Raw genomic sequence first — 22,991 nt, forward strand, 5'->3', positions numbered from 1 at the left:
ATTGTGGTATTTTCCTTATACAGTACTATAACACATCAATTTCCACTTTCTTGTTTTCCTACATACTGCTTTAATACAGCAGATAGAGAATCGTTTATAAATGTAAACAATTTGCATAAGAAATGGCTCATATACTTTCTGCCTGACTTTTCCATTGACTGCAGTTTCTTGCTCAGAATTTACAAGTTACCTACAAGTGTTACTGCACATCTTACATACTGCAATGCAAAGGGAATTCTCTCTGCAGTAAAAGATACAATGGAGTTAAACTGGTGGATAGATAGGCTTCTTGAACAGAAGCAGTTAGTAACATGTTTAATCTTTTCTACAGGTTCACTCAGAACTGCTGATAAATGTATCTTTTTTTTTTCTTGATTTATAGAAGTACTTCTCCCTTTCATTAAAAAGTAATACTCATTTTTATTTATGTCCTATGTATGCATTTATACGGATGAAAACTGCAGGCACACAAAACAATACACAGCTCCATATTCTACACGTACACTGTGATATTTGCATAGAAATTTATCACTTCGTTATGACAAACAAGGTTTTCTCTCTCAAATAAATAGGTACAAACTTAATTCAAATTAGGTATTTTTATTACCAGAGGTTATCAGCTTTATTATTGTATAGACAAGAATTGTATTTTTATATAAAATAAAAGTATATAGAATAGTAATTATTTATGTTTCAACATATGAACAGGGACGAGGTACAGATTTATAAAGCTTGAATAGTCATAATAGTCAGAATTTATGTAACACAACTGCATAAAATTATTCACACCACCCTATTTATATACTGAATTGGTTTCAAGATGTTGTATTTCTGTACAACAAAAGAATTTTTGTTATTTCATTACTGTTTTCTGTCCATTTCCCAACATCAAACCTACTTTAACTAGCATTTACTTTCCCCTTTTTGCTAATTCCTTGACTTTCACCCCCTCATTTGAGCTGGTACAACTGTTTATATTGATTACGCTGAATGGCAATGCGAAGCTGATCCAAATTAAGCATGATTTTTTATTTTTCTGGAAGGCGTAGGTCTGCTGGTGGGCTGTTTTGTGCACAAATCAGCTCCTCAATATAATTTACTATCTGGTCACGCACACAACCGCAGCAGTGTATCAGCAAAGAGCAGAGGAAGCACAGGGCCTGTGCTACTTAACCTGGCATGGTCATAGAAACACCGGGGAAGCTACTGAGGTATAGGAATTGTCAGTCGGTATATTTGATTTTTCCAAAATACAGCAAAACCATATATTGGAGGACATTTAAGACATACATACCATTATGCTCTAGTTTTCCGTGAACACCTTTTACGATTCCAAACTGACATGCAATAGTAGCATAACACCTCTCAACTTCATTCAGTTTCTTGTGATGCTCCTCTTTTGCTGTTAAGTGCATCTGTAATTTTTGATCCTGTTAGAAATATAAATGAAGCACCTACTTAATGACAGTTACTAGCATTTATAAACCAACTCTCCAAATGCTTTTTAACACAATAGCCTAAATTCAAAGTAATTCCCCAAATACCTCAGTTGACTGTTTCATAACTGAAACATAATTACCTGTTTCCAGATGATCAGAGGGCTGAAGCACCTCTGCTATGTGGACAGGCTGAGAGTTGGGGTTGTTCAGCCCAGAGAAGAGAAGGCTCCAGGGAGACCTTTACAGAAGCCTTCCAGCACCTGAAGGGGGAGTACAAGAAAGCTGGGGAGGGACTTTTTTACAGGGGCATGGAGTGATAGGACCACAGGGAATGGCTTTACATTGGAAGGGGGAAGATTTAGATTAGACATTAAGAAGAAATTCTTCACAGTGAGGGTGGTGAGACACTGGCACAGGTTGCCCAGGGAAGCTGTGGATGCCCCATCCCTGGAGGTGTTCAAGGCCAGGTTGGATGGGGCCCTGAGCAGCCTGATCCACTGGGAGGCGTTACTGTCCATGGCAGGGGAGTCGGAACTGGGTGATCTTTAAGGTCCAACCAAACCATCTTGTGATTCTATGATCTCATTCCAAAGACCTTCACCTGTATGTTAGATTATCAAAAAAAGTACTTCAACATATTTTTGCATGTTGTCCCTTCTACTTATGAGAACTTTCATGTATACGTCTGCAGAACTGTTTTAACTGTTTTCAAATCCTGATTTCAAGTTTTCCTCTGTTACATAACATAAGCATGTTATTTAATCTGCCATTGTATTGTGAACACAGCCTAACGTGCTAATGCTGCCTGTGGTTTATACTTGTCATCCTGCGCTATAGGATGGCTGCGCTATACCACTTAGCATAGCACTGCATTCTCTTATTCTGTTGATGTAGGATGTTCATGCACATTAACGCAGTACCCACCCCACATGAGCTATCTCTTTCCTGCCCATGGCTTTGGCTGCAGTTTCAAATCAATACAGTGGCTTCAGCAGCTCAATGTTTGTACCTCATTGTCCCAGCTGCTTATTTGTCCCTACTGTACATTAATATGAGTATACCACGCTCCCAGATTGCAACAATACAACAAAATATGGGGCCTTTTTAAAAATTCCAGACAGCTTAAATCACAGTGCCCATAACCAGTTGCCACAGCACCTTCATAGAGAGGCACAAGGCAGAAATGAGTAAGTGGCTAGAGACGGGTAAAAGTAGGAGCTCCTTTAACTTTGGCAACAGTGCCTGCATACACATCATGAAAATAAGGCCTACAGACATTTATTCTCTTCTGTTACTTTAAAAAAGCAATCTATTATGCAAACGGTGTTCAGTCTTCTTTCTAAAACCAGTAGTCAAAGCACTATCTTCCTCTTATGGTCCTAAATGCTTTCCAGCATAACTTGGTCTTACTCAACAAGGAAAACTTTGTAAGCCATATTACAATACAAACTCAAACAAAAATATTGAGGTTTGGCCAATACAGCACTGTTCAAAGTATAGGGCCGCTATGATAATCAAGGGGTTTGAGCATGTGACGTGAGGAGAGGCTAAGGGAGTGGACCTGGGATTGTCCAAGCCTGGAGAAGAGGTGACTGAGGGAGGATCTTATCAACGTGTGTAGACAGCAGGGGAAATAAAGAAGATGCAGCCAGGCTCCTCTTAGTGGGACCAAAAAGCTGACACGAAGTGAAATACAAGAAACCTCAGTTACACTTGAGGGTGTATTTACCAATTGTATGACCACCAATTGTATGACCAATTATGAGTGGTCAAACATTGAAACAGGCTGCATAGACAGGCTATGGAGTCTCCACCTGCTGAGATATTCAAAACCTTACTGGACATGGCCCTGTGCAACTGGCTCTAAGCAACCCTGCTTTGAGCAGGGCAGGGTCAGACTAAGCCACCTCCAGAAATGCTAGCCAGCCGCATCCATTCCAGTTCTGGGACTGTTAAAAATGACACAGTGCAAGAACAACTGGGAAAGTATTCGTGTATTTGACAAACTTAGATAAAAGAATTTTAGCATACTTGCTAAAAATCAGAAGTGTATCAACTACTTCTAAAGAATAGTGGTGACTTTCATTTAGATTGGTGCTCAAATGCAGATTAATATCCTATGCTTCCCAGAAAAATGTAAGTAAACTCGAATGAATAATTATTAATTCCTCAATATCGATTAGCAGCTACAGTGTCTTGAAATATGATAAATTCAATACTACTTTAAGATTATGTATCTGTATGGGTGGTGGTTCTAACTGCTTTTGTAAGCATGTAAGACTTCTTTTTTTCTTCTATTAAAATCTTAGCCTAAGTAATATCTTGTTGCAATTAATCCCACAAGGTAATTAAGTAAAATACATATAAGTTTCATGAATTTTACTAATTTCTCTCTTGTGTTGTGAGGGGGTGATTGAAAAAAATGTCCACAGGAGTCTATGATGCCCCAATTTAAAAAAAAAATAAATATTTGTTATCCTTTATTTCACACACACCATGGTTTTTGCATTCCTTCTTATACTGTATTTGTAGGTACTATGTGGTCAATTTTAGAATTAATTTTCCCTGAAGAGAGTGGGTTAAATTAATTCTTCAGAAAAGATATCCGTTTATTTAGACATCTAATCTATTTCTAATCTACAGCAACAAAGCAATTAAAATGAATTGGGCCAAATTCATTCCTGTGTGTAAATTCAAAATTACACAAGAATGAAGCTGGCCCGGTCTGCTTGGCTTCCGTAAGGCTCCACTTCCACACTGTAACAAATGCAATACAGGACGAAGCATCAGAGGATAATAAAAGCTGTAAGTAATCAAAAGAAATGACCAACATAAGGCTAGCAATACCAGATATACAATACAAATTTATCATGTTTTATAAGGTATGAAATTAAACACACTACAGCAAATGGAAAGTCATAATGGAAGCACTGGTAAAGAAACATCACCACTTACAGAATCACTGCAAGTGAAGTAAGTTGGGAATGTTTACATACTTTCTCTTTATCCTAATCAGAAGTAAACTACTGAAGAATTGTGCTTAACTAATGCTACGATGTGGATTTATAGCAAAAAAAATAAAAAGGAACATTTATATTTGTTTTTCCTGATAGTAATTCAGGTGTATTTATTGTAAGAGATCGATGAACAGGGAGGCATTGCTAATTTGAGACTCGTACTATCTGTGGCAAGATCTAAGTTTTCTTGCACTTTCTTTTATATGGATTTTTCTCAGTGTTCTCCCAATTCCTTTCTTAAGTCACCAAGATAGCGTTAGTTCCTCCTTCTCACTAGAAAAGTAGAAACGTGCTTTGTTAGTAACCCAGGGCTCTTTCCGGTAATAAAATGGATTGTCTTACTTAAGTGTTTTATTAAGAGCTTACCAATTGCCCGCGTATGATTTTTTATGGCAATCTGCTCTCCAGGCTTACTGCAATGGTAAAATAAAAGCCTGAGTATGTGATTCTGCTGCTCATAGTTAAAAGGTCTTAAAACATTCTTCCATAGAAGACAATCAAGAAACACTAGGAGATACTGCAGGACAGGGAGGGTATGACCCTGGAGGTGGAGTAAGAGTCACAAAATCTTGTTCTCCTTCTTAACGTCTGATACTGCAAGAACAGGAATTATTGCCCTGCCCTCCACCAGTAATAAAGATAAGCTGGGATGGGGAGTGGAACTGATTGTGGCCATATGGTTTGTTGAGGCACAATGATTTCTTGGTGGAACTAGACCAGAGAAATAGCTCTGGGTCAGGTAGGTGACTGGAGGAAGACAAAGAGGGAATGGCTCATATCTCAAAGATATTCTGGAAATTGAGTCACTAGTCAGAGTTAGTCAGTGAAGCAGAAGGTGGTAATTGGGAGGTGAAAGTGTCAGAGAAACAAAGGAGTTGTAAGGGCATGGAGATCCAAGGCAAGTTCATGTGAAAATTATGCAAAGGGTTACCAACTGTAAACCTTCAAAACGGGATTTTTTTTTTCCACAGTAGTCCTTTAGTCAACCATTTTTCTACTTAAAAATAATTATTTCTGATTTATACTGTATCACTGCCTTCTCACTATATTTTTAAACAACATAGTATAATTACAGGCAAATTCCTACATAACGTGGAAAGGAAATAACAATAAAATTCCTACCTTATATTATTAAGAACAAAATAACTTTTAAAATTACATTTATTTAACTTTTTACAGGAATTTATTTTTCATTCATTTGGCAACTACATCTGTATAAGGAAACCAAATGGTGGCAGGGAAGCTCTCAGGAAATGCCTGTCCTGTCATTAAAGTGTCCCGGGCATTTTGGCCTGTGCAAAGTAGCACTCATGTAAGCAGATCCTGGGCACAGCTCAGGAGACTGTCTGCTGGGAACAAAAGGGGTTATTTGGAAGCAGCTTCTCTCTTTCGAAGGGTAGTAGAGTTTAATGAACCTAGATCATTTCATATCACTTGACTGCAGCTTCACTATATGGCCTCACAAACACTCAGTTTACCAGTATAAAACACAGTCAGCAAGTGAAACTAGACTAATTAGTGGTCGTTCAGAGGGCCAGTAAACCCATCTGCTTTACTCATTAATACTGATGCACTGAATCACTACCTCATAGGCAGTGATGTCTCCTCATTGACTACAACTCTGCAACACGAGTTTTGGTCTCTAAACCAAGCAAGCCACACTGGCCTTAATCTCGTTCCTGAGGGGTTTTTTACATTTTAGCATCATGATATCTATTTAAGATTTAGGTACTGCAAAAGACAAATAACTCTAAATGCTCACTCTCAGACATGCCTAGGATCAGATAATTCCAGTTCTCAAAGCAACACACGAACAGATGAAAAATGTTTCAGGGTTTTATTTTCAACCCAGCATCAGCTTGTATTCTACAATGAGAGTTCTTGCCTTCTACATTGTATCATCGGCCAGGAAATGCATGAAGACCAAGGAAATGAAAAGCATAAACCAAGACCTGACCAAGGCCATTCTTCTCCATTATTTTACCTTATTTCAGCAGCACGAAAAAGAACCCACACTCAAGCTTATTCTATCAGACCCTAGCATTAATCATCCTGTAGCCTCCTGATTGCATGAGCGCTCCTATCCACATGCAGAAAGGTGCAAACTGACTACGCTGCACACAATAATCAACACTTACTGTGGAAACAAAGGAAAGATGGAAGAAAAATAAAGTCTCTATTTCTCTGTCTCTATACAGTCTTTCAATAGGAAACAAAAACTTCCACTATTTCAAAACTGAGGGAGTGGCTGAATACACTTGGTCTGTTCAGCCTGGAGAAGAGAAGACTGACTGGTGACTTCCTAGCAGTTTACTGCTTCCTCACAAGGAAAGGAGGAGGAGCTGATCTCTTCTCTCTGGTGACCAATGATAGGACCTAAGGGAATGGCAGGAAGATGTGTCAGGGGAGGTTTAGTTTGGATATTAGGAAAAGGTTCTTTACCCTGAGGGTGGTGGAGCCCTAGAACAGCTCCCCAGAGAAGCAGTCATGGCACCAAGCCTGACAAGAAAGTCAAGCCACCAAGCATTCAGGCAATGTATTCAGACACATGGTGTAAATGCTGGGGTTGTCCTATGCAGGGGTAGGAGTTGGACTCAATGATCCTTGTGGGTCCCTTCCAACTCAGGTCATCTGCAATTCTGCGAAAATTCTAGCAGATGTAATAACAATTATATCATCACTACATTTTTACATAAACTTAACTGGGTAGCATGTTAAATTATGGTGTATGTGCAATATATTAGCATACTAAAAGAACAGAAATAAGGGGAAAAAACCAGAATAAAATGCTACATGAAAAAGGCATGCTCAATCCGCAGCACATACAAAAGCTACTTCACTGACTGGCACAGTTTCTAAGGTGCCACATAGAAACTAAACAGCACATCTGCTTACTTTCATGCCAGGGCATGATCTAATTGGTCTTTAACAAACTTTAAATAGAAATAGAAATGGGTCTCAAATAAATTAATGGTTTGAAATTTCACCCATTTTACTTATAAACGTTTTGCCTTTTGTGATAACCATGAGGGTCTAAATGGGCTACTACTACTTTGATCCCTAGAAGGTACCATTTACTCAGTGCAACACTCAAGGAGTAATGTCGGTAAAGTTTGATCCAGTCTACAACTGTCTGTATTAGCCTGCTGCTGCATAAAGTCGTAGGAAAGAATTCACTTCTGTTTATTTTGTACTTGTTTTGTTTTCATCTCTTCATATAAATATGGCCAAGCCATATACTATGTTTAGTCCTACACACAAAGAGGAATTCTAGCCTCAATGTTTTAAAAATATTCAAATAATCAATTATTGGGAAAGGTTATAAGAAAAAAAACCCAGCACGTATATATTTCCTTCTTCGAGAAAAAGTGTTGTGATTTAAATAGTCTCATTCATATGGAAGACTGAGCTTGCACGTTATAAAAGAAATGTAATATTGAAATGACCTAAATGTAAGTTCAATAATTTTGTATATTTTAAACACATTTTTAGATTAGATGTATTTTAAGACTAAGTACCAGTTAAAAGTGAAGTAGGACAAAATACATTTTATGTTGCCTTTGATCTTTAACTTGTAGCCTTATCTCCCAGGTCAGAGGGCACATTATTCAATTTCACCATATTTTGTGTAAAACCACTGTAGCGTTGAAGATGACTTTCAGTACAAATGTCATGGTACTTAAAGCTAAACTGGACTCTATTTTTTTGAGCTTCTTAATTAAAATCACAGTTTGTAATGGTCTGACAATATTATCTTTATTCTTTCCAGTTGAGCAGCAGCAGAATTTTCACAGCATTTATTCAATCAAGCTTAGCAATGTTTCTGCGCTCACTCTTTCACTTCCTAAAACAGACAACAGGGTTCAGAGCAACTATGCTGTCACTCTATATGAATTTATTCTCTGTGTCAAAGGGAGTAAGCCGGACTGGGAGAAATCTAAACTGTTCAGGGGAACTGATGTTAAGAAGTAATTCTGAGGAGTGAAAAAGAGTGAGAGGAAAAACATTACTAGCTTTTCTTAAAAAAAAAAAAATCCTAAGAACTACATTAAATTCTCTATTCTTTGAGAGGAACATGCTAGATCTTATAAGTAACTATAAGGGTTATACAATTACATTATGCAAAATGCACGCTGTAAAAAATCTTCACTAATGTAGAAAGAGGACAAATGTACTAATTCTACTTTATTCAGGAAGAAAAAAGCTACTGGATAAACAGTAGTTATCAAACTATAAAAACCTAAAAACTTTGTATTTGAAAGTTTTTCAGATTCAAAGCTGATATCACATCTTTTGGTTATTTGCAATAAATATCACACATCAGTTAATTACTAGAGTTGGTTAGTATTCACATTATACCCTAAGCAGACATTTTCTTTTCATAAAAACAGTTCCTTATTTTTTTTACTTTTATTAATTTCTTACCATTTCATTCAGTTTCTTTTGTAAAGTGTACTTCGAAATCTGTAAAACAAAAAAGTTAAATTTTAGTTACATTTTTCCTAACAACAACCTGCTTATGTAAGTATTCTGATACCTAAGACTTAATTGCATTTATTGCCAATCTAATACAGTTACACTGGTTTTGAATTAATGATGACACTATTTCTTTTATCATTAGATCACGTTACATAATTGCACTTCAATATCTAAATTATCTAAATTATGTAAAAATGCTTTACGCTGATTTGTTACTAGAAGAATTTTGAAAATGCATAAACCCTTGTTTTCTGGCCTGTATCATAAAAATAATATGTACATGGACTGCAGTCTGTAAACTAGACTCTTAGAGAGAGAAGAAAACAGAGATTGAAGAGCAAGTATTCCCTCAGGTCCTAGAGGAATATAAGCATGTTCCCTGTTGGAAAAAATATCTGGGTATATACTCTGAATGGTGGCAACCAAAACATGTTATACTGACATTTGAATTCATAAACACTTTTCCATACATCATTAACATCAGAAAATTTTCACTAGCATAACTCTTTCAATTGCAAGAGCTGCACTCCCCATTTCTCTTAGAACATTTAAAGAAACATTGACAATATCTAGAAAAAACAGAAATGTCAAAGAACCCCATGTGTGTAAATCTTCTACACAAAATATTTCTAGAAAAACGCTAAGACTAGAGAACAATCATTTTAAGGCAGAATTCTGACTCTCTGGATAGAGAGGACTACAGAATCAAAATAGAAATTCCTCGCTCTTATTTCAGGCTGATTTCCAACCAATTTTTCTGGGTCCACAGGTATACTGTGACCTCCCACTTCCTCAAGTAACAGCAGAATTTCCTAGATCTAAACTACGCTGTTACACAAACGTTTGAGCTGTGAACATTAAACATTTAATGTTAGACTTTCTTCTATTTTATCTTACAAAGGAAAGGCCAGTGGAATCTTTCATAGCTTTGCTGCCCACATATTATGTTCAGCAGACCATGGAGGGATATTCTACATCATCTGTGCTATACTAAGTTTGAACAAGGCAACAAAATCCTTTACAGCTATTGCATAGGTGGCCAGCCATGGGAATAAACTTCTTTTGCTCCTTAACTACCATCAGTGTTAACTAGTGATTAAACAGTCTGATATCAAGTAAATGCATCCCATTATAAGAGAATGTTAGTAAGAACCAAACATGTTGCAAAATCGTGGCTAATAATCCGTCACAGCCATTTTGTTTTCAAAAGAACTAATTATTCTCTTGCTCAGTTTTAGGTGGAAAGATAATTAGTTCCTGCTAATACTTGAAACCTGTCAATGCATTACAATGCTAATTCTCTTCTGTGTTGTACAAAATCCTTCACAGTTCTACTATTTTAATCCATTTTCAATACACCTGCCTTGGTCTTTAGAAGAAAACTAAATACTAGTTATGTCCCTATGCCTTACTTTATTTCAAGTAACTGAATCACAGCCACAATTGCTCCAACACCACATAACAATATAAAATACAACACAGAAATAACACCAAGTGGCACCAGAGTAAATTGTGCTTTTATCCAACAATTTCACTTTTACTGAACAACGGCATTAGAGAGCCATGTATTAAGTGGTAAATACAGAAACCGCTAAGTGAAACAAAAGAAAGGAATAAAAACCAAGTGAGTTGGAGGCTGAATATGAAAATTATTTCTGTTGAGGAGTCCAAAACCAGAGTTTCCAGATACGTGAGAAGCATGAAGACAAGAACAGAAAGGAAGAGGAAGATTATTAAAATGACACAAAAACACATTTCACATGCTATCTGGTCTTCTAATGAGTCTGCAGTTTTCCTGGAGCAGAACAACTTCTGCTGGAAGGCTAACTTACAGTAGTCTTCACACTGAAGACCAGAACAGAAACTCAGTGTTAGAGGGTGAGGTGTACATGTACTAGAAAGATTAAATGAGACGGCCTTACAGACTCTCTTAAAATAACCTATCTTCTTATCAGTGAAAAACCAAGACCCTTGCATACCAAGAAAGTTATTTAACAAAAGTAAGAGTTTACCTGTAATGCTTTCAATGCTTCTTTCAGTCCATCAATTTCTTTTTCTTTTGTTTCTACAGCGATTTGATATTTTCCCTTTCAACAAAAGCTGTACTTCAGGATTTGGGCAGAATAAATGCATTTACAACAAGAATTGATCAACAAGAATGTTACTAAAATAAAGCACTTCGCAGCTATGACAGAAACATTCATTGGTGAAACCAGGTGAAAATTAGGCTAATAATTTTAAACCACACATATATATTGCTCTTAAAAGAAAACTGACAACACAACAGTATATTTTCACCACTTATGACTAGTCAGTAAGTTTTTTAATTCTCTACTCTGGGAGAGGCAAGCCTGACAGAAAGGCAGAATTAATAAGTTACTGTAGTTTAGAAGACAGACACTAAATAAGAAAGAAGGTATCAGATAAATCCATTTTCTTATCCACTTGTAACAGCATCTTCAGAGAAACAACTTTCTCAGCTTTTCCAGTCCACAAACACTGAATCACAGAACCACGGAGCACCAGGTTCGATAGGACCTCAAGGATCATCTGGTCCAATCTTTTAGGTAATATATAGTTTATATGGGATGGCCCAGAACCCTGTCAAGCTGAGCCTTCATTAATTAGTACATACAAGCACATTTGATTTTTTTTTAAAATATGCATGTGTGTGCATATATATACACACATATACATGCACATGACTAAAGTCAAAGATCTTCAGTGGAAATAAATTAGGTAGAAATCTTGGGCTGCAATCCATACAATGGAGAGCAGAATCTAGATATTAGAGAACATGTCAGACAAAACAACTACATCCAACCAACCACTCCTTGTGTTCCATTTCTTTCTAATAAATGGAACACAAGTGCTGGCTGTGCAATCTCCTTAAACCACCTTGCTGAGTAAAAGTACATGTAATATAAATTGGAGCAAAAATTCAACTTTCTATTCAAACTCTGTTCTGAAACATTACAGCTTAATTTATTCTTTCAATTGCTTTGGTATAAAGCAAACTACTATTTTGATTCAATTGAAGTATTTAGATTAAAAAAGAAAATCATCACACAATTTAACTCTGAAACAATAGCTGTCATTGGAAGTACAAATCAAGGTCTATTATGTAGGTATGTGTGGACAAACAGGATCCCCTAATGAGAAAAAACTCTGAATACAAGCAAGAAAATAACTCAACCAGATAATAAAAACGCAAACAACAATATACTTTGCCACCAATTTCAGCTGTTTCCAAATTTCTGTGCAAGTTCTCATGGAATACTCATATAGCATACTCATCCACTCTTATCATTGTGAAAGTTAAGTGAAACAATAAAAGTCTATATGTAGACATTCATTGGCTTCACTCTCTGAAACAGGTTCCTAGTATGCCAAATGCAAATCCCTTATTCAGACGAGGAAGAAGGCACTTAGCTTGGTATAAAAACTCATTTAGTTAAGAATAATCTTAGAAATTCAGGCTTAGGTATATGTCTCTTTAATTTAGCTCAAGTTCCTTAGGAATGCAGCTGAGGTAAATAAAAATCTCGATTTACTGAACGAGTTACAACTGTTATTTTTTTCACTAGAACGTGAAAAAGTCTCATGACATTTTCTCCCAAACCCCTAAAATAAACTATCAAAGATGACTTATTCTCCAATTGATTTTTAGCATAAGCAGATTTTTAAAGTGACATTTCACAAATAATTAAAAAATTCCACACGCTATTAAAAAGAAAGAAAGTATAAAAGGTTATAATGAAATTTCTTCTGCAAAGGCCCTAACAAGAAAAATAATTCAATTGTACTTAAACATTTTCTGTAAGTTATGTAGCATTATTGTTTGCTCACATGCTTCACTTGAGACAAATAACAGGTAATTGTAACAGAGTACCTTTTCTTCTTCCATGGTAAACATCCTTGCCTGTAACTTGATTGTCAGTGGCATTAACAAAAAAAAAGAAAAGCCAAATCAATATAACACGTAGGATTAATTTTATTCATGCAACTTGACAAGACAAAGTAGTTCTATTACCCTGCATAGTGTACGTCCTGTTATTTTTCTGTAACAAGCAGTAAGCTTGTGACTCATAAATTTTTTCAAGAAAGAAAAACCTAGTGGCTTCTCAATTTCTTTTTTGTGTGATCTGACTGCGATGCAACATCCGTGATAAACTCTTCATCACCATGTGCAACAGTTTCAGCTCCTAAGACTGCTTTCTGCAAGCTATTTCAGCACTCAGGTTTATTGAGTATACATTAAAGAGAAAAAATCCACAACCCTGATTTGAAAGACTGAAACACACTTTCTGAAGCTGAACAGAGTAAGTTAAGTGGCAGACCCTTTACCGTGGCTTATGAATCTAAGTTTGCAGATGCCATCTTGGAGAGAGGAGACCACCACCACTCTCCCTTGCAAAAATAAAAAGATTAAAAGAAGCATTATCTTCTCTAGGAATTTTTGTAAAAATAAAAATGAAAAAACCCAGGGAGACTGATTTACTGGGAAGAGATGTCAAAATACAGGCATTATACTGTGTTTGGGAGAAAGAAAAAGATCTGATTGCCTCAAGCTCTATATTCTAACATTTTGTAATCCACAGAAAAGTATTTTAATACTAACTGATAATTTGCTATTATACCATCATATTTTAAAATCTTATAGTCAAAGCTAGAAGTCTTTATTTTGATACCTGTTTTTTATAAGCTGCCATAGCTTCTTTGTTTTGTTGGTGCAATGTGTCCATCTGATGCTGCAGTGTTTCCTGCTCATGTGAAATAACAGGTGTGTTTTAGATATTAACTTACAGGAAAACATATATATAGTATTTCAAGAAAAAACCTGATTCCTTGTTAAATGTTTTTAGAAAGACATGACTGATTAAAAACAGAACATGAAGTCTATAAAGAGACACTTGTTAAATGGTAATCCTCTTTTTGGTAGTGGCTTCTTTTTAATTCATAGCAGGTAACAATTCTCACTTGATGAATTCAGATTTGTTGTTGCTAGGACTTCCACAAGCAACTCTTGCCCATCCTATCAACCTGCAGAAGCAATCCAACACCCACTGCAATTTTAAGACAGCATCTTGACACAGTTCCAGGTAGTTATAAATAAGGAGGCGTTTTTAAGAAAGGGAATAGTTCATTATGGGAATAATTTACATTAATAGGCTATGTATTATGGGATACTTGTGAAATATTTCATTACTTCCAAAGATCCAAGTAGTTATAACAGAATTTTAATTATAATCTCCATTAATAAAAATAGAATCCCATTTAAAAAATAATGATCTGTTTTTCTGATTTTAGTCAAATTTTAGTCATTTAACAAATCACATGAAAAATACAGATGAGTGTTTAGCTAAGAAATATTAGTGTGAAGTAGGAAATTATTAAGTAATGACTACATGAAAAACATAAAAATTGAGAATATAAAAAAGAATGACTGGGAGAAAATAAATTGATCATTTGTTTCACACAAGAAGTCTAATTTCTTCTCCTGTCTTAACTGAGAGTCATACAGACATAAAGTGGTTCCAAAATCACTACTTTTCTCTAGCAAACTGGTGTTGTTTTTTGAGGTTCACAAGTGATAGCTGTTGCCTTTTGATACAAGACAAGAGTCTGAGAAGGTAAGGTGTTTCATATTCATGTGCATACTCATTAATTCCTTGTAAGATAGGTAGAGGAAGTTTTGATTTGCGTCTAACAAACAATACTACATGGACAAATATTCCAAAATGTGAAAACAAAAGTCACTTAAAACTGTCTTCAAAGACCCAGGTTCTCTGGTGGGTAAAGGGTGTGCCAAGACTGCTGGAAAGCCAGAAACAGTACTGCAGTGAGAGCAGATCAGCTGTTCTCAGTGGACGATTCCTACTTATCACAGGAATAAAATTTTATATCCGCAGTACTGTCAATTAAATTGAGACTTTTTAGATTTAGGATTATAGATTTAGGTTATAGGCATTCAAACCAATATTATATTATGATTTATATAGATATAAGTTTGGTTTCACAAACAGTCATCCTTTATACAGTTCTATCACTGATGTAATTGATAACTGGAAATAAGCATTACTGAGCTCTTCATAATCTGTCTTCCTTGTACTGTATGTATGTAAGTAATGTATTTTACTACAAAAGAGAGACTGGGAAGTTTCTACAAGTATTTACTTCCTAACAGATCTCATAGCTGTGACTATTAAATAAAATTATTATATATAAGTTTCTCAGAAATTCAGTTTTGGAATAAATTTTCCACACATACCATGAATATGGTGCATGGAAAGTAAAGAAAGTTACTTTTTAAAAATATAAGCAAAGTCACCTTTGATATTGTGATGTTATAGTAAGCATAATGAGTATAGTCATCACATTTAAAGGAATTTTGTCTCGAGTTATTCTGTTTTCCCTACTCGAGCATGTTTTTTTTAGCAGCAACAGTATTCATAAAATGTAGAAAAAGATCTGCTTTAAAATTTTAATATTAAACCAGAAACATAGTTCAAGTCATGTCTTTATTTTAAACTAGCTTGCTCAATTTAAGGTAAAAGAAAACACATACTAAAACACAGAAATGTTGACTGAAGGAGAAAATACAACAGAACATTTGATAAGCCAGGGGAAGCTGTCACCTAGTGAACTACTATTGAGGTCAATGTGATTCTGCGTTCAGAAACCACCAGGTCACAAATTCAATTTAAATGTCATACTTAGCATTTTTATCTTACTGGAATCTCCAGAACTGGAAACTCATATGAGCTTTTTCCTTTGAAGTTCCAGAACTGTACATATGTGCTTACATGAAATTCCTAAAATCTACAACTCATTGTTTACATTAGGTTTGCCATATGCCAATGTTAAATGCAAAGTGCAAGAAAAAAAGAGAGTTCACCTAACTGCCTGCAAGTTCCATCTTTTTATTAACACTAAATTAAATTGCTGTTAAGGTCTCAGCATGTATGGAAACCATCCCTTTTAAACCCAGGTTATTAAGGACTGCAATGCTAGGTTAAGAAAAGCAAAAAGGGTTAGAAACTGAAAGCACTGTTGCTTTTACAAATATAAAATGTTTCCTGTTTCTGTGTGCACATATATATCTTGCAGAAAAAAAAGCACATAGTTAGGATTATTAATTTAAGATGGTTAGGATGAACTCCAAGATGAAATAGTCTTCCTTTACTACTAAGATGTTAAATATCCCAAGATCAAGGATAGAGCTGAAATTATTGTTTTTTCTGTGATCGTAAAATATACAGAGTGGAGCCTTTTATCTTGTGACCTAGTGACAGGGGTCATAGGCTTGATTGTGTTAGAGAGGGGAATGGATTTCCTATGAAAGCATAACCTCAGGAGCCCTAACCCTAAGAAGAATGTTAGATTTATTTTACTGAAAATTTAATTCTGAGCATTTAAAAGCTGGCAAACCTCTTTTGAGTAGGTCTAACATAGAAGTTGTTGTTTCAAATAATTCTTTGGAAAAATTGTCACCTCCAAAACATTGCAAGTGATATTGTTTGTACAACTGTGCTGGTACTTGCACTTGTCAAAGACAAGCATAATACAGAGAAGCTGCTGTGTAGCTTCCCCCACACTAACGTGTCAACTTGCCTCACGTTAAGCTAAATGTCTTATTGCTTCAGTATTTATATCCCTTTTGACTGAAGATTTCCAGTCATGCCAAAGATTATAATGGCACTCTCTTGTTAATCAGATTTCCAGATTGGGTGCAATCCAAATCAATATAAAAACTACAAAAGTTCATGGCTCAGCAATAAACTATTGGTACCACGTTCTACTATTAGAAATGACAATAGCCTTAAAAACAGTAATTGTACCATATCACAATCCATATGAAAAAAAAATCCAGCAGCTAAAATGCTAAAACCATGTAGGAAAGTTACCTTCTGCCATTCGAGTTCCTGTTTCTCTATGACAATTTTACTTATTTGATCTTCATAATTAATCTCTGTTTCCTAATTAAAAACAAAAAAACCAAATTTATATAACAGACTACCAGCAAATCAAATAATAATATAAATTGTGTAGTCATATTCTCCTTCCTTTACAATCCACTACACAGAACAGAATGGGCCTACACACTGCATAGCAAAAAAGGAAACAAAAGCTCTGAATGTGGTAAAACAGCAGATGAGCCCTGGTGTTTTGGTCAGAAAATTTGCAGTATAAACAACTGACTCAAATGCACAGATGAATGTAAGAAGTTAAACAGAAGTCACAGATAATCAACACATACCTTTGATAAGATGAGATACCGGAAAATCAGAGGAATCTGAAGTTTCGTTCACAATCCAGAAGGTGGGCTAGTAACAGGAAGGTGTACTACACCTCCTGTACTTGCAGAAACATTTTGTCAAGAATCAAAATGTGATAATAAATGAGACTGATCTGCTGATAATCAGAGTTGCTAAAAATTTATCAGAATTTTCCTGAAATATTCTGGTATTAAATTTAAATTTCCCTAACTGGAATCACCTTCCCTTTTGAGTCAAGTTTTTATGAGCACCGGTCTTCCTTTACAAATACAATACTCGAAGGAAGAACAACTGGTTCCCTGATCAGTCATGACTTCTTCCAAGAACAGTATTTAGGGTCTTGATGTATATCATAAGCAATTCCCTGCTGTCCTGTTATTGCATACAGTCAAAATAATATCCTTTAAAGACTTAGAAAGTTACACTAATGTTTTGTTCCGAGCTTCAAAAGGCTAACTTCCTGCCTTTTCTCTGCACACAGATGATCACCTTGAAAGAGCAACCACATTACCACCTTGAAGGAGCAACCACATTAAGGTAAGACTGACTTCTCTTTGATGAATTGGTGCACTAGTAACATTTATTGAGGTCTTGTTTTGGGCACACTCCAACAAGGGCCAAACTGACTGTGTGAAAGAGTTCTCCCAATACTCAGACTGTGCTCACTGAATTACAGTATTTTGATATATTATTTGCACCTTTATGCTTATGCTTTTCTGAGTTCAACTTCCCCACTCCAGTTTAAAATCTGCATTCTGAATTAATGAAAATATAAGCACTCTTGAAATGACTCAACAGCCCAGACCACTGCAAAAGTGGCTATAATCCGACAGGATAAAGTGATAGCTAAAAAAAAAAAAAAAAAAAAAAGCCATTTATGGTTCTCTCTAGTAGAAAATTAAAAGCATGCCTCAAAAAGATTTTTCTCTTGATATCAAGTTTTAAGTAAAATTCTACTGAGTTACAACACCACAAACAACTATTACTTACCATAGAGGTGGAAAAATCACCTCTGAAGGAAGCAATACATTTTCTGAAAGAGTGGAAGAGCAAACTGAGGTTCTTCGTCCTTCCACAGTTAAGCAGATAATATAAATGTTTTGGCTATGAAGAATAAAGTATGCTGCATCTTTAAGAAATGCAAATCTTTCCTAAACCCAGTACAAATGGGAATACCAAGTTTTTAATACAAAGACATTTAAAACACTTCAACAATTTGCACAAAACTGTTTTAAAGAAGATTTTGCAACCCTTTCTCACTTAGTATAACATTTGATCCATAGTCCCACTGTACTGTCAATAGAAATAAAACAGCAAAATATGTCCTAAGGTGATTTAAAACAGTTTTTTGACGTTGACATCTTTGATAGGTTTTAGGGTCAAAACTGACTTCCTTGATTAACAGGCAGTTTACAGGCACACATGTGGACAGAAATAACACACACTTCTATCCACAGGAGGCTACTCCTAAGGATTTCAAGAGTTACTTTGTGGGATCTGAAAATATGCCTCAACACTCAAGTGAATTTTACGTATAAAATATTGAACATGCACTTAGAATTAAAATTTGGCTCACAAAGAACCAGAGAAAAGTTCTTCCTCTTGCTAGCTTTTGCTTCTCTGATATGTAGCAGCAGAATAGAGATGGAGAAGGGATTGAAATATTTCATATGCCTTACGTTAAAAAAAAATAATTAGGAGAATTGAAAAGATTAACAATACTTCCTAGTTCTGCCTTAATCAATAGTACTTCAGAGTTGCAATGGATATGTTTTCTGATACTAATCTAGAAGTACTGAAAGAAACTACATCCCACTAAGTTCCCCAGAGTGATAAAAACAAATAAGGTTGACTTACAGCTTCTTATAGAAGCGTAATCTTAAGCAATTTACATCATTAAGCAACAAATGCCATTAATGATATATTACTAGTGAAAGCTGTATTCAAAAAAGAAAGAAGTAAGGATTACAAAATCTGACCCTTAAACACAGTATATTCCTAAACGAATCAAAATGCACTGCAAGTAGTATTCTTCCCCAAGTCCAGACTATGCCATTTCCAGCACTCTCCTGTGCAGGCACTAGCGTACGTAAGGGTGTTTCAGAGACAAAACCAGAATTTTGATCCAGTGCAGAACTAAACAGGTAGAAGGAGGTGATCATTTACCTCACAGATACCCAAGAATAGATACCAGTGCAACAGAAGCAACAATAACACGTTGCTGCAGGAGATATAACGTGGACTTCGGTCAGCATAATTGACAGTAAAACTGTCCCCGGAATACTTCAAGTGCCTGCACAATTGAGTCCTAATATGCTCTTTTATAACATATTAGGTAATTTTTCATGTATGTATTTTGAAACATGTAAACTAATCACATTGATTCCTGCATTTCTTCAAGACCTATGCATATAACTATCCTTTTCTTTGTAAACTTGTCTAGTTTGGTGTATTTCTTATAAGCTGAAAGCTCAAGTGTAGAGCAGTTATAAAACAAACTTCAAACTGCAACCAGCATCAGAAAAGAAATACAGCTATGAAGATAAAGTGGTAACAGAGATAAAGTTTAACACATGCACTGTGATTCTAACCTCACTGAAATATATCGCAAATATATTGGTAATTTCAATGGTTGTTGGGGATCAACGAGCATCTCTCTGCACTAAACTTACCATTAAATAAATGGAAAAGAATGCAGTATTTTAAAGGGGAGCAATACAGCAGATACTAGCACAACAGAATGTTGACAAAGAAAACTTCAAACAGACTGGGCTTCCCAAAATGCAACAGTTACCTAAATGAAACCAAGCCTTTGGTGTATATAAAAATAAGTAATTTTTGTACAAACCCAAAAAGATTTTATAAGCAATGGAACTGGCAGATTGTCTGTAATGAAGCATATAAACCATTTCCATTTTTAAATGTGTAAGTATTTTAAACGTAATTAGGACACTGAAAAGAAAATACTCAGATTTTTGTGCCAGTACTTGGTTTAAAATTTTACAATTGTTCCAAGAAACAGGATTTTAAAAGCTAAGGTATTTATAATTGTTAACTTCCACATCCACACTGAGCGCTTAACACTTAATTAAATAAGTGTAATAATACATGTTTGAAAACTGCATTAAATTCCACTTTAATTGAGCCCTTTGCTTTGAATACTAAAGAGGATAAGAACCAAAGTTCTAAGTGAACAACGCCCTTCCAACTTACTCCGAAATTATAAAGGAAAACCTAGAAGCTATCAAAAAAGTGTATATATGTAACTACTGTTGAAAAAACCCAACAGCATAAACACTTAACCTGAAAATTACAATTACATGCTAAAAATGTTCACGTGCAGAATCGCTAGCAATTATAAGCCATATCTATCATTTTTACTTCTTTCAAAGAACATATACAGTTTACCCACTTGAAATTGAAAGCTTTTAAAACTTGTGAAGCACTTTTTTTTCAGAAGTTCCACCAGCTGTTTAATAAAACAAAAACATTTTTGTTGCACTTCGGAGAATAATAATCTATATAACTTTGAGGAGGTATCAAAAACCCACAAAACCTTAAAAGTGTTCGTTTTTTATTAGATGCCTTAGGACTACATGGATTTAAGTGTTTTTATAAAAAAAGACTACCATAACAATAAAAGAGGAGTAATTTGCTGGTTTATTTACTTGTTATAACCTTTACAAAGTGTCAAGCCTTCTTTAAACTGCTTGCTTCAGGCTGTAGTTTTACAAGATGGGCTGTGGATTGGTCAAGCCCCCTCAATTCTTGACCCTGAACAGATTTAGGAACAGAGTACAGCTGGCTCATGTCCAAGCAGCCAAAACTGCTGCTAGGTACTTTTATTATCTTTTTCAAACTCATAATCTACCTCCTACAAAATTGCACATCCAATTTCTCATGCAGGTCAATCAAACAGTACTCTCAGAAACTATAGTTTCAAGTTGTTTCATACTATAATTAGAATACCTTTCCTGAACTAAACAGTCCAGTATAACTTTTATATATCCTTCTTAAGTTTTGTTCCCAGGACAAATGTTAAAAGGAGAGAAAATATCTATAACAGCTTTATTCTAACTTTAGTTCCTGATACATCATTTTTAGATCTTAATAATTACAACAGTTAACCAAAACCTTTAATAACCATATATTTGGGATTTATTCTCAAAATATTTCCTTTTTCATAATCAGAGAAACAGAAATGTGTACCAACCACTTCTTTTCCTTGGAAATTTTTCATTGCTCTGTCCTACTTCCACCACATAGACTGCAATTGTTCTATATTTAAATAAATCTCCTCTATCTAAATATAATGTTTACATTTATCAGTTCCTAACCAAAATCCACATTATTTGCTAACACAGGTGTTACAAGCTCAACACTGCATATTGGTTTGAATAACAACATTGGGTACATCACAGCCATGAGATCCATAAACTCTAGGACTGCTTTTCTTTTATAGCCACATACTTGTTTTTTTAATGTTCAGCAAATAGCAGCCTTATTCTGCCACTTTCAGTTTTCCTCTCAATACTGAAGTCCGCTTGCCGATCTCATCTGCGAAACACTGCCAAATAGATAATTTAGCTCTGCACAGTCATGTACATCTCTTCCATTCTGAAATCAGGTATCCTGAGCTATAACGTGCTAGGTGGTGCTACACTGTACAGTGCCACCCCTTTCATAGTGGCCAGGAAGCTGTAGGGTATTTCAGGAATGGGAGAGAATAGATAGGGGTGAGCAAAGATCCTTTGTGTCCTTCCTCTAAGAAAACTTCGGCCACTGTGCTGAAGAACTTGGACTGGAACAGCCAAAGCACAACAAAGGTAGAGTAAGAGGAACTGAGATGACTTGCTCAAAACTATCTGAAAGGAAGAGCACATAGTGCTCTGCAGAACTAGTGTGAGCTACAGCTTCTGAGAACAGCAACTAGAAAAAACCCAAGGTGTTGTGGGAGCCATAACATTCATGTCATGACATGTCATGACAACAGACATGACTCAGGATTTCTCTCGCTTTGCAAATAAGTTAGTAAATATCCTTGTGTTTTCTTTCTCAGTGCCTGCTCACTGTCAGCATGAAAGTTGGTAAGCAAAAAGGGAGCTCTAATTTGTATCGAAGCAGAAGGTAGAACAGAAGACAAAAAGGGACAGAAACTAGGAAAAGAACAGGGAAAAGAGGGAGAAAGAGCATTAGGGGCAAAGAAGGAGACTCTATAGACAACAGCAGCAAAATGATAGAACCAACTGCCCTTTCAAAAACAGCCCTGTCCACAAGAAGTCCTGAGGCCCTACACTCCCATGCTGTGAGCACAAATATGAAATTTCCTGGCAAATCAGACGTCTCCTCCTCACTTCCAGTGGCTGATTCTAATACTGCCTGCTATGTCAACACATTCTTTTAGCTCAGGCAAGGGAGATGTTCCATATAGTGCTTGACAGTAAATAGGATGGTAACTACCAATAACAAAAAGTCAATATGGCTTCAATTTACAAAATTACGGGGTGGAGATTGGCTTTCAGGATTTTAAAAAGAAATACTTAAAAGCCCTATTTAAAATATTAAAATATCTGAACATATAATTTTTTTTATGGATAATCCCAATGCCTTTTGCAACTCTAATATTCTTTAATACCACACAGTTTTCTTTTATGGTAAAAAAAAATTACTTTGTGGGAAATGCGAGAAAATTTGGGAGCTGGAAAAAAAAATTAAGGAAAGTATTTCAGTTCAAAAATAAGCACTACTAAGTTATATCAAGATGATAACTGATCCAA

General features: G+C 35.5%; 1 protein-coding gene across 1 annotated transcript in view; it reads right to left on the reverse strand.

Annotated features, from left to right (window-relative positions):
- Window positions 1–22,991, reverse strand: part of CCDC73 (coiled-coil domain containing 73) — a 99,257-nt gene that overhangs the window by 29,008 nt on the left and 47,258 nt on the right. The window contains 6 exon segments of the mRNA XM_054067293.1: window positions 1,295–1,430; window positions 8,882–8,920; window positions 10,948–11,022; window positions 12,828–12,863; window positions 13,627–13,698; window positions 16,843–16,914. Of these exon segments, the coding sequence (XP_053923268.1) occupies window positions 1,295–1,430; window positions 8,882–8,920; window positions 10,948–11,022; window positions 12,828–12,863; window positions 13,627–13,698; window positions 16,843–16,914 (430 nt within the window).

Source organism: Cuculus canorus, chromosome 5 (genome assembly GCF_017976375.1).
Source record: "Cuculus canorus isolate bCucCan1 chromosome 5, bCucCan1.pri, whole genome shotgun sequence".
Classification (NCBI taxonomy): Eukaryota; Metazoa; Chordata; class Aves; order Cuculiformes; family Cuculidae; genus Cuculus; species Cuculus canorus.